The sequence below is a fragment of the Homalodisca vitripennis genome, chromosome 6, assembly GCF_021130785.1.
Source record: "Homalodisca vitripennis isolate AUS2020 chromosome 6, UT_GWSS_2.1, whole genome shotgun sequence".
Taxonomy (NCBI): domain Eukaryota; kingdom Metazoa; phylum Arthropoda; class Insecta; order Hemiptera; family Cicadellidae; genus Homalodisca; species Homalodisca vitripennis.
Genome location: NC_060212.1, coordinates 150,998,020 through 151,011,569, shown reverse-complemented (window position 1 = coordinate 151,011,569; position 13,550 = coordinate 150,998,020). Strand labels below are relative to the sequence as shown.

At 33.9% G+C, this 13,550-nt stretch overlaps 1 protein-coding gene across 3 annotated transcripts in view; it reads right to left on the bottom strand.

Moving 5' to 3' along the window:
* Positions 1 to 13,550, bottom strand: part of LOC124365018 (zinc finger protein 184-like) — a 54,519-nt gene that overhangs the window by 20,493 nt on the left and 20,476 nt on the right. For all 3 annotated transcript variants that reach the window (XM_046820902.1, XM_046820903.1, XM_046820904.1), the window contains exons 6-9: positions 12,620 to 12,785; positions 8,562 to 8,668; positions 7,803 to 7,924; positions 1,008 to 1,118 (exon numbers count right to left, since the gene is read on the bottom strand). In XM_046820902.1, the coding sequence (XP_046676858.1) occupies positions 1,008 to 1,118; positions 7,803 to 7,924; positions 8,562 to 8,668; positions 12,620 to 12,785 (506 nt within the window). The remainder of the gene's footprint in view (positions 1 to 1,007; positions 1,119 to 7,802; positions 7,925 to 8,561; positions 8,669 to 12,619; positions 12,786 to 13,550) is intronic.

Here is a 13,550-nt window from a genome sequence, read left to right as displayed (position 1 = left end):
GTAGATCATTGTTTTCTTGGGTTATAGGTCTAATTATGGGACGTGGTCACCTGAGGAAGCATCTTCACAGAGTCGGCATTCTTCAGGAGGATCTGCTCTGTAGAATGTGTATGAGCAGAAGGAAACTACTGAACACCTTCTCTTTGACTGTCCTGCAATAGCCAGGAAGCATATTCCTTCTTTGGTAGTCTGGACATGAGTGGTAAATTTCCTCAGGAGGATCTGCTCTGTAGAATGTGTATGAGCAGAAGGAAACTACTGAACACCTTCTCTTTGACTGTCCTGCAATAGCCAGGAAGCATATTCCTTCTTTGGTAGTCTGGACATGAGTGGTAAATTTCCTCAGGAGGATCTGCTCTGTAGAATGTGTATGAGCAGAAGGAAACTACTGAACACCTTCTCTTTGACTGTCCTGCAATAGCCAGGAAGCATATTCCTTCTTTGGTAGTCTGGACATGAGTGGTAAATTTCCTCAGGAGGATCTGCTCTGTAGAATGTGTATGAGCAGAAGGAAACTACTGAACACCTTCTCTTTGACTGTCCTGCAATAGCCAGGAAGCATATTCCTTCTTTGGTAGTCTGGACATGAGTGGTAAATTTCCTCAGGAGGATCTGCTCTGTAGAATGTGTATGAGCAGAAGGAAACTACTGAACACCTTCTCTTTGACTGTCCTGCAATAGCCAGGAAGCATATTCCTTCTTTGGTAGTCTGGACATGAGTGGTAAATTTCCTCAGGAGGACCTGATTGGTTGTTTTCAATGGTTTGCAGAACTGCTGAAACCTTAAACTGGTTAGCCTCATGGTATACTTCCGGGATGCGTAAAAGGCTCTTGGGGCTTGAATGAATGGCAACAGGCTACCCCTCCGAAGAAGATAACATTCCTCTGCATTATTTTTTGCTAATCAAAATTTAAAATAAAGATTCTGTAGAAATATTTCAAAAATCTTGATCATACTAAGATGTACCAGCTAATTATAAGCACCAATAGTATAACCATAAACTGACCTCTTCATGAGTCTGCAGATGACACTTGAGGCTGGTTTGGTGGGAGAAGCTCTTCTGACAGATGTCACACTGGAAGGGTTTAGCCTCTTGGTGGTCTGTCATTAGGTGGACCTGGAATAACAGACAACTTTAATATATTTGACACAAAATATGATATTTCTAAAGGTTATTTGCAACAGTAACGACAATGGTAAGAAACAGTGAATGGAAAGAACAGTTATTAACAAGGGCTGATAACAACACACATTTCTTTCCCCTACTTGTAACACATCAAATAGGATTAGGATAAAGTAAAAGACCAATGCAGCAACTTCAGTTCTGACGGAATAGTAATACTGTATTACAGATAAAAATTATATTAAACTATCAACTGGACCCTCCCAAGCTCCTCAGTTAAGTTTGCTTCTGATGTCCCTGAAACAGCTATTCCCATCAGAAGTTTTTTAGGCCTGCTTTGTCCTCCAATTATACAATGAACAGTCCTAGGCTCCACAATCAGCATCATGGAAGTAATATTACAGAGAGCCTGACTTCTGAGCTAGTAATTACAATGTTTTCAAGATGTGTCTTATCAACATTTGATTATTGGTAACCACTTCCTACTTTCTGCATTCTGTCATTAAAATATTGTTTGTTTTATATATTTATAGGATTTATAATCCTAACTTCAACAAATTTTTCTAATTACTTTAAAAAAGCAGGAAGTAAAGAAATTGGATGATAATTTTCTACTAAATTATGTATATTTACAAATATATATATATATATATAAATATATATATATATTACTATAGCAATCTTAACTTCTTAACACTTTGGTTGCCGGGTGCTTAGTGCAACTGAGTGGTGTAAATCGCCATGGCCTAAATCACTGTTTTTTAATACTGCATATAAATCAAGGTAAAAACGTTACTATTGAAGCTAGCTAGCACAATAATATTTTTTGCCTTTGACTATTCTTTAAGATTAACATATTCAATCAAAACTTCCATTCAAAGTCATTTTTCATATCATAAAAGTACTAAAAAGTTATAAAACGACATTTTTATTTTGAACTAAAAAATTAATATAAACAAAACATATTTTAGGCGTAACATTAATTTTTTTCCAAATACATGTAATAATGGAGATCTGTGAAAATTGAATGATAAATAAATAAATACACACACAATAAATATTTAATAATAAATTTAATTTAGTAAATAAATCAATATTTCTGTTCTTAACAAATGTAACATCTATTAATAAAATAAAAATAAACAAAATTAACTCATTTAATTTTTATAAAATATGTACAATTTTACTAAAAATTTAAAAATAACAGTTGCTATCCAACAAATTGTAATATTGCTCGATTTAACAAAACTCCAGTACTTCATTTCCTCAGTATTTAGTAACACTATTAACACGTTAGCTGCTAAAAATCCCTATATAGAGTTCCCTATATGCTAAAATTTTTTAAATATATTTTTACATACTTTTGGATACTTTAGAAATATACGAAAATTACTCATAAGTCCCAAAATTATCACTCTCTACCATTTTGGGAATGCGGTAACTGTGGTTACCGCTAGCTCCTAGGGACAGTCTTCCTTGCCAGCTGGTAACTCTAGATACTGCTCGTACTAGGGAACGCCCTTTTATGGCAGTGGCAATATTCCAAATGGATACATCGTAGCTAAGTGAACTGTATTTTATTCGTTTTAGACAAACAAAAAATATTTATATATAAATGTGAAAACCAACATTAATGTAAAAGTTTATAAAAATGTGAAGAAGTTTATATAAATCTCCACTAACTCACTCTAATTCAGTTATTATTTACAAATATGTGGTGAGTAATTATAACAAAATATATTTAAATGTTTACTTGAAATAATAATACAAAAAATATTGTAGAACATAAGTTTATAAAAATATAAGAAAAAACATTAGTTTACTAAAATAAAATAATACAAATACGAGGTGTGTCCAAAAAGTATCCGACCTTGACATCTGGCATGAACTGACGTTACTCGGTGGCAACGGCAATCTGGTCCCCTTCAAAGTACTCCCCTCCACAAGCCACTACCTTATTGCAACGCTCCTCCCACTTCCGGAAACACTCCTTAAATTCATTTTGCGGAATGGCTAAAAGGTCCTTCATCGCATTTTGTTTTATTTGTTCAACATCGTCAAATCTTTTTCCTTTCAAAGGAATTTTAAATTTCAGAAATAGCCAGAAGTCACAAGGAGCTATGTCAGGACTGTAGGGAGGCTGTCGTAGTTGGTTGATGACTGTTTGACCAAAAAACGCTGAATAAGATTTGAGGAATGAGCTGGCGCATTGTCGTGGTGCAGGATCCAGTCACGGCTTGTCCACAGTTCAGGTCGTTTCCTTCACACTGCATCTCATAGCCGCCTTAGGACCTCAAGATAATAAATACTCCTTATTCACTATCTGGCCTCTTGGAGCATATTCGTGATGAACAACGCCATTCTGGTAAAAAAAAACTGTCAGCATTGTCTTGACATTGCTTCGACTTTGTCTTGCTTTTTTCGGCCGTTGCTCTTCACGAGTTTTCCACTGTGAAGATTGAGCCATTGTTTCAGGGTCATAGCCATAAACCCATGACTCATCACCAGTAATAACTTTTTTAAATAGCCCTGGGTCACTTTTTATCAAATCCAGATTGTTCTGTGTGATCTCAAGTCGACAGTTCTTGTGGTTTTCTGTCAGCAGCCAAGAAACAAATTTTGCCGAAACACGGTTCATTTTTAAATCTTCGTGTAAAATGTTACAAACTGACGAGTTTGGTATTCCTAAATCTTCTTCCAGCTCTCGGACAGTCAATCGACAGTTTTCATTAATTGCTGCACGAACATGTTCAACATTTTCAGCGTTTCTAGCCGTTGAAGACCTGTCACATCGGTCATCACTCTCCACTGATATGCGGCCATTTTTAACCTGCCTAAACCACTCTTTTATTTGTTTATCGCCCATAGACACGTCACCATAAACTTTCCGTATCATAGTAATCGTCTCTGATGCTGAATGGCCGAGTTTTTTTCAAAATTTAATGCAAATGCGCTGCTCAACACGTTCAGTCATATTGAAATGCGACGCACACACACGGCAGTACTGTACGGAACAGAGCGCTGTGACTCACTGAGTGACCGGATTGTATTCAATGCCTAGTATGGGAAGGAGTAGGCTCGCCCCTTCCCTCCAATAACCGGTTCGAGCCAGTCGGTTACGCCGCGGCCGCCTACTAGTCGGCGGTCGGATACTTTTTGGACAGATCTTGTATATAAAATTTAACAAATGTGTACATACAAACCAACCCAACCAAAAGTTGTTTATTATTTACAAATATTTAGTGAAAAGTATGAAGTTATATTAAAAAAAAAAAAAAAAAAAAAAAAAAAAAAAAAACAAACATAATCATCCCCACAATCCCTTTTTGTCTCTCATTATTCATGGTATTGGTCAAAACAACAAAACAATAAGGCTCACACAAACCAGGTTGTTCATCACACTGCAAACAATGCCAGACCACTCATTTCACAATTCCCTTTGCACTACAAACTCTGCATCTTTTATTTTTTAACTTTTTGCCACTTGTTTTTTTCTCTTCAATCTTGGAAGGGACGTGGTCAACACTCTTTCGCTTCAATGGCCTTGGAGGTGCGGGAGGGTTCAGTAGGAGACGGTCAACAACTGCTAGATGAAAATTATACAAAGGCATTTTTCTTTCATTACAAGAAATTGTTACGATCCAGTCCCCACTGTGGCTGTGCGATTTTGCTACGTTCGTCGTCCCCCGTTTGTTGTGCCAATTTGCTCACGATCAGTTTTCTAAGTGTGCTGCCCCTCGTTGGTTGTGCGACTTGCTTACGATCAGTTTTTTAAACCGCTTTTTAACATGTGTTGTAATCCCCTGTTGGCTGACTCATATTGTACCAAGTTGGTATTTAAATAACGATCAAACTTCAATGTCTGTGGTGTTGTTGGAAGTGTAGTATGTATTAGTGAAAGTAGGCTACACGTTATATATCACTAGCACTGGGTCTATATTTATCTCAGGTTTTTTAAGTAGGTTGTATTATGGTTCAAACTTAATATTACTCTATTGAAAGTTCTGATCAATATGATTGTTTATATCATAATAAAGTTCACAAAATATTCACTGTTCTTATCAATCACTTTGAATCTAAAAAGTTTTGAAAGTAATATTCTTTAAGCTAAAGCTTAATTTCTTACTTACCACATTTCTTTGTAGATGGGATAGTCAATGAAAGACAAAGCAAATGACTTTGACGTCAATTTATTTTATGTTATACTGTCTAATTCTACTCACTTTGCTTTGATTTTTGTTCACTAACACAACATCCCATCCCTGATTACAACTTCAATGCACTATTGTACAGTTTCAAATTTCATCACTACTGCACCAGGAGGATCTACATGAGTACACGACCTCGCTGCTTCAAGTCCAGACAGAGAAGAAGGATTCTCCATATAAAACTACGCATACCGGTTCACACAATGTTCATCCCCTCTCCCGTTCAAATCAGCGTCTTCACGATTGAATATAATTTGATTCTTTTCTTATGATTGTCGAAATTTATCACGTTCACTATAATTGATCAATTTAAGTCTTTCTATTTTCTTTTATTATTTTTCTATAGCTTTTTTATTTAAATTTTTTGCAACATGTGCTTTCTGATGTCATCAATACGCAAGTCATTTTATCCCACAATTGGCTTTTCTGCGTAATTTTATTTAGTACTTTTGTAAAACACGAATTTTGGTTATGTTTAACTCATTTTAATTAATTAAATTTGTTCCCGTATAAAGTTTAATATATTTCTCCGTTATTAATTAAATAAATCTCAATTCCAATAACATGTGATTTACTGACGTCACAGTCTGCTAATTCCCCGCAAATATTTAAATGTCGTAATTTGACCTGTCACAAAATTCGCATTTCGTTGAAGAGGTAGTGGGCATTAATCATGAGCATCTGCAACACGTGAATAAAAATCTTCTTGTACCAGCGTATGGTTTTCCTCTCACAGGGATAATATGCCATCATGATCACTTCGGTCGACACCCTTTATAAAGCGATTATATTTCACAATTGGCAGAGGCTTTTTCCTTTCAAGTTGGTTGCGGTTGATTGAAGTGCCTATTTCATTAGTGTGTTCTGTGGATATGTAAGACACTACTCTTTTATCCCTCCATTTAGCTACCAATACACTTTCGGCGTAGCGTGAATGGTTTCTCCTTTTTTCAACTTAGCTGACTTAACGTCCGTTGAAATGTACTTTCTATCCAATCTGAGCTTACCTGTACTGTACGTATTTATTCTCAAAAGAGTGGAGGCAAGAGAAAAACTATTATAATAATTGTCCATGTAAAGGCTGAGTCCGCAATTTAGTTTTCCTTGCATTAGTTTTAGCACAACGTTAGCCACATGTCCCTTACCATCAAAATCATCAAGTACACCACAATACATAAAGAACTCTAAAATAAAACCATGGGGATTGCAGAGACTGTACAGTTTGATCCCATGTTTGTGCCGTTTTCCTTTGATGTATTGACGGAAATATAGCCGACCACGCCAAAGTACCATGCCCTCATCAATACACAGGTTTTGTTGTGGGTAGTACACAGACTTCATTTTGTTATTGAAGTAATCAATAAGGAACTGGACTTTAGATGAGCAATTAGATGGATCAGGATAGCTTTCGAAATTCAAGCAACGTAAGATAATCAAAAATCAGTCTCGTGATATGAAATTTGGGAAACAAGAAGAAAACAACTTGTTCGGTTTCCAATAATCTTGGAGTTTGGGCATTTGTATTATGCCCATGTGTAATATAATGACATATGTATACAATAAGAGTTGGTAAGTGGAGAGCCGGGTATAATATGGGGCCCACAAAAAGAACTCAAGAGCGTAAAAAAATCACACACTTGTTGATTGCCTTAACAATTCCATCTAAAAAAACTATATCCACAAGCAGTGTGAAAAAAACGAATTGGAGATTTGTCATCTGGCAAAGGAACTAAAATCCTTCCTGTCTATTAAAGGGAATATCTTTCATTCCAATCCGATTGTGAGCGCTCAATTGCGGTGGGTTGGTCTCGCAATCAGGATCCTCAACTTCCGAGTCTGTCTGGTACTCCACATGACTTTGTCTATTGCATGTAAATTGCTTAATGACAATAAAATATCTTGAATCTCGTCCATGTTGTCATTCTCATTGTCTGAACTCAATACTGGCTCTGTTGTACGCTTAGAACTTGGGTTGTTGTAAACCACTTGGTCCCAGGGGAAGATCCATTGTGTTGCACAATCACTTACTACTATAAAAACTTTAAAAAATCATAAAAAATAACGAAGAAGTCTAATCTGAAAACGAAAGTGCATAAAAATGCGGGAAAAGTACCTCCAGAGGAGCGAGAAATACAGCATTGTGATAGCTCAAGTGCTGGCCGCACACTGACCTCATTTCAAAACAAAGGCTCTGTGGTAACCATAGTTACCGCCCGCTCCTAGCGCAGCGTAGCAGTGGTAACCAGAGTTTCCACCCTCAGCGAACTTGTTAAATAATTGGAAATGGTTAATTTTATATTGCATTCCAGAATTAAAGTTCCGAACAAAAGCTTATTCACAAATGTTTCTATTTATATATAAAACCACAAGACTCATTACAACAGATGAAATAATATTTATAATATTCCTAGTAAATACTAAAACAAATATTTGTTTTCTTAGAGTATTTAAAAAAAGCCACTATTCTTACTTCATAGATTCTTTTTGAAGGGAAGACTTTATCACAATATTTGCAACTGACTTCTACCGCCTTGGCTGACTCTTCTGTAGATTTTGCTTCACTGGTTTCTTCTTCCAAGTTCTCTATTATACCTAAAACATAGTAATCATTAATTTTTATTTTTATTGTAAAAACTGCATAGTTTATGTCAAGTTAATCCTTTAAGAGCTGTTGCCACTGTTATAGACATCACATTAAATTTTTTTTAAGTTACTGTTTTCAACAAATAATTTGGGGATTCCCACCTGTCACTTCCCAATAGTTTAAGGTTACTTTTAGTTTGAATTATATGGATTTTTTCACTTGATATGGATTGCTCACTGCAACACTTGACTGTTACCAATGTGTAGATAGTTTTTCCTTGTGACATTGAGCCACCAGCTGAGATATTTTTAATTGAGCAAATAAAAATCTTAGTTGTTTTAAGTATGTTTAATCTGATGTATTGTTAAGTGAAATACATAGAGTAATAGCTGTACAAAGAACCTGTTTTTTTTACATTGCGTAATGTCATTTAATAATTGTAAATGGAAAACCTAATTTTTAACAGAAGCAGATCTACCTGGCACATCTACATCTTGTCCACTAATGTGTTATCTTGGAATGTCAAGATACCTCTATTTCTTACAACATCACTATAGTTCCTTGAGCGTTAACTATAATACTGTATTGAGAAGGATTCTTAGATAAATTTATGAGATTCAGTCATTTTCAAAATGGAATACTTGCCTTCTCCAGAGTGTCCAGATATCTTTTGATGAAGTTCAAAGTTTTCTTTAGTTGAAAATCTTCTTTGACATGTTGTACACTCAAATTTAACTCCTTTATGTACAGATCTGTAACCAACATACAATGAGGATTAAGGATATGTTGTGGTTAAAAATAATGACAAATTTGAAATTAAAACAAGGCAATTAATGTAAAACATAATTTATTATAAAATATTAAACAGAGTAAAATATTATAAATATTTAACTCTGTTCATTACTGAGCTTTTGTAAAAATAACTTACTTTAAATATTTATGAACTAACAATAAATATTTAAGATATGTTTAACCCTTAAAGAGCTGAAGAAAATTTGGCCTTGGTTCAATTAGCATAAATTACTAGATTTTTAAAATTCTGTTTTTATTAAAGTTAATTTGAAGAAAAAATAACAAACAAGTTTTTTTAATGCTCTAACGGTTTTACATATAGCCGCATAATATACGTGAGCATGCCATGTGCTTATATCAGTCAATAGCACCGATTTTATATTGTTTTTTCGAGTAACACACAATCCAATTTACTGCCCGACAGTTATAAATCAATACATTTACGTATTCATATACATTTACAGCATTTTTGTGAATTTAATGTACACAACAAACTAAAATAAGACAGTATGGATATTGCCATAAGCCATGCTTACCACAATTAACGGTAGAACAGATACATCCGTGTGTCAAGCATGCGCTTTAAGGGTTAAAATATACTTCAAGAATTTGTTTTGTGTTGTTTAAAATTAAGTTATTGAATTGCAATTTAAAAACCAGTTAAGTGATAATATACAAAGTTATACAAATATTAATAGAATCATTCTTAAAAATTATTCAGTACAGAAAGTTTTGAAAAATAAAACTCAAAATATTCTTGACAAAAATTGCATTAAAGCTGGTGGTAATGTTATGGTCATAAATTTACCATTCACTTTATAAAAATCAATACAATTTTTAAGGTGTCCTTTCCATTTTAGATTCTATTAGATTCAAAGTAGAAAATATTTTATTATCTGGCACACATTTATTTCCATATTATAATAACATACTACTGTAATTTTAATATAAAAATAAAGATGAAACAGAGAATAACAGAATATACAAAGTGTGAATTCTTGAATTAAATCCATGTGTAATAACTGTATGATTATGTTCAATTAAGAAGTGTAAAACAGAGCAAAATTAACATATCAAGAAAAATACAAACAAATTCATTTACTCACCACAGTAAATTTGTCTTATTCAATCAGAGAAACAGTATTTTTAAGATAAACGAAACTTATATTTATTTGGATTATTTTTATCTAGATTTTATAACTGCATTTACTTTTACTTGATATACAGTAATTTTGGAAATTGCTTTTACTTATAAAATGTTTTACTAATTTCTTACAAGGTTTCTATTGTGAACTTCTAACATTAAAAACATTTTACATTTATACATTTTAACATCTAACATTTATACATTTTACATGACTAATACATCACTATTTAACTCTTTGGCTGTTTTGCAACAATATTTGGTTGTTGTGTAATTATGTTTATTTAACTTTTCCATTAACCCTTTTAACCCCGACGTCCGTACTATACGGACGTCGTAAAAATGGCGTCAACTCCCGACGTCCGTATAGTGCGGACGTGCACTTTTTATTACTTTACTGGCCACCTATTTCACCAAATGCTTTGAAATTTCACAGACTTGTGCACAAAGATATTTTGCATCGAAATATATTAGTTTGTAATGGTTTGACTTCGTATTTTGTCAGTCTGTGACTGAGCAATTGCAGTTCGTCTCGACTGACTGCTCACGCTTGTTGCAGACAGCTGTATATCACGTATATCAGCTGTTCTTCACAGTTTTAGGTTAAATCAGTGTAAAGTACGGCAGTTAAAGTTTAGTTTATTATTTGTTTGATTTCAAAATGAGTAAAAGACATCGTTCAAAGTCTCCCGTAAGTGAAAATACACTAATTAGTAACCTAGTTGCAAATGGTGTGGATGTGATTAGTGACGACGATTTGAGTGATGGATATCTTGAAAATTTACATTTTGTAGTGATGTAAATATTGTTTTAAAACTTTTTTTAAATTTAGATTATGAACAGTTTTAGTTATTTTGTCAGAAATAACTTTGGTTTTATGTTTATTTTAAGTACAGTGAATTTTAAAGGTCTTGTTACGTTGCCTTGCCCAAAAATGGCAAAAAGAAAAATTTACACGGCTTTACATAAATTGATGTTACTCCACTTGTAAATCAGGTAGGCCTATAATTTTTGTTTCCTTTTATTAAGGATTAAATATATCATAAAGTAAATGGGTATTTTTGTGTCAAATATTTTTTTATCTATATGGTTTCCATGATCAAAACTTGAAATTTTTTCATTTTTATTTATTTTTTATATATTCATATGTATGTAAAAAAAATTACTTTCAGAATAATAATTTTATTTGTATATGTCTGTAAGCTAAATGTATAAAGAAGTAAAACAAAAAAAGAATTACCTAAATATCTTAAAAAATAACTGAGTTATGAATTTTTTACAAAACCCTTACATTTTGTCTGAAAATGGCTTGGGATTTCTGGCACATCACTTGATTTAATGGCCGGGGGTTAAAAGGGTTAAACTAGTATATCTATATACCAATGGTTAAAGAATTAAATTCCCTTCATAATAAAAATAACGATTTGTACTTTACGTTTCCATGCAGTATTGAGTATAAAACATTGCAGTGATTTGGATAGCAGACTCAGTTGCTATGGCAGTGGAGTGATTTTATTGTTTTTCCAAATTGCTTGGAATTTTCAGAATCTATACCAACATGGAGAGAGTGTAAGAGTTGTACAAACCGAGTTTCGACACTATTACAAGATCCCTGTTCCCTGTTTATCAAGTTCTCTCATAACATGATAAACAGGGAACTTTGAAGAGACTGCTTCAGCTTTAAAGAAAAAACTTACAGGTTATGTACTGTTTGTGCAAACTCCAGGAAAACATCAGTGCTGCTTGAGCCGTAATGGAAAGGAGTCCTCATCGTCTGGTGTGAAAAATTACATTGCAATTGCATCTCAAACGTTGGAGCATGCAATTAATACTCCATAACCTTAATAACTATAATCTTTTCAAGCATAAGATCATTTAAGAACGGAAACAAAATCATGGTAAGCTTTTTTTACAATTTTGTGAACCTTTATTAGCTAAAATCATTGAGGATACTAACTTTGTTGAAAACATCTGGGTGTCCAATGCAGCCCACCTTATTTCAAATGTATATGTGAACAAAGGAATGTATGTTATTGGGCACAAAGAAATCAACTTGAACTTCACCAATATTTGTTACACAGTCCGTAAGTTATTTTTTTGTGAGCCAGGCTCACATCAAGAGGTAAATAGCCTCTATTTCTTTCAAGATACAAATGGCTCCACTCTACAGCATTATGTTGATATGCTGGAGACCTTTTTCACTTCAAGGCACCTTACTCCTCCAAATATTGAAGTTCACAACACCTAGTTTCAACATGATGGCGCCAACTCACATACTGACGAACAGCATGTGGCAAAAGTACGATATTTGTTGGGAACACATAACTTCAAGGAATGCTAATATGGCTTGACCACCAGCTTGACCCTACATTTTATGGGGATATCTAGAGAGTGTTGTGCACCCGAGTAGACCAGCAAATTTAGCTGAACTCAAGACATAAATTGAACAGCACATCACAACATCCCATTGTGCTGCTCTAAGCCAATCTTCAAGATCGATTAATGAATGTGCAAGGCACATGAAATAGCATTTAACAGAAGTAATGTTTTTAAATTGAATTGTTTTTTATAATTATCTAACCTTTCCCTGTTTTTCTGCACCACTTTCTATTTTATCAGTTCTGCTTACTTTAAAGATCTGACAAATGAGTAAGCTGAACATAATACAACACGTTTTGTTTATTTGGCATGGGTTGGCTACAGTCAAAATTACCTGCTCATAAATTAGGAAAACTAAACTAAGCAAATCACTAATATGTTAGCTTACTTGTGAAACATGTATCTTCCATGATGAAGAAAACCCCTACCACAAATTTCACATTGAAAACGAATTTTCTTCCTAATGGGATACTTTCTCCTTGCTTTAATCTTATTGATTACAATCACTTCACCCAGATCCTGGCCTTCCTGAGTCTCTAAGTGTCCGATCACCTCTGTAACAAGCAAACAGTAGGCTGTAGTGAGCAAACAATTCACTAACAATATATTTTCATTTACAAAATTGACGATTGCTATATAAAATACAGATGTAATTGTTGTTCAGTGCTCCTGGAAAAAAATATGTAAAATCTACAAAAAATTTGTCAAGTGCTTCTGATAAACAAAATTCAACATACTTTCTGAAACAGCTACAAAAAAGTAGTTTAATTTTATGGTTGTTATTTGATAACTACTGAATGGAAATGTACCTTGCATAGATAAACAAATCCGCTAACAGATATTTTTAAGATCTTTAAAATGAGTAATCAACAACAGTTTTGTTCCTTTCTATGACTCAATTCCAAAAGTTGGTGGGAGATGTTAACACAGTGTTTTGTATACTAATACTCCAATTCACCCTCCGCTTCCAGAGCGTCTAACACCGTCACAGACTTTACTCCTGAAATCTAAATTGTACTTCTATCTGAAGAGATCTAATAAAATTGAGACAGTGGAGTACCACGGCAATAATACTTAGTACTTGCCATGTAGTTTGGTATCCTTGATCACACTACTATCACTAGGGTACTGAGATTTGGAACCAATAAAAGTTGGATGATCAGTTCAGCCAGTCATGATAAAGACGTTCTACACACGTACTCCTACAGCACAACCAGCACTACTTCGGAGACTGCCTTTTGAGTACATATACACACATAGTACACTACACTTCATGAATGAACCATAATAGTCATTTCTTTGTTTGAAGTTTGTTTTTG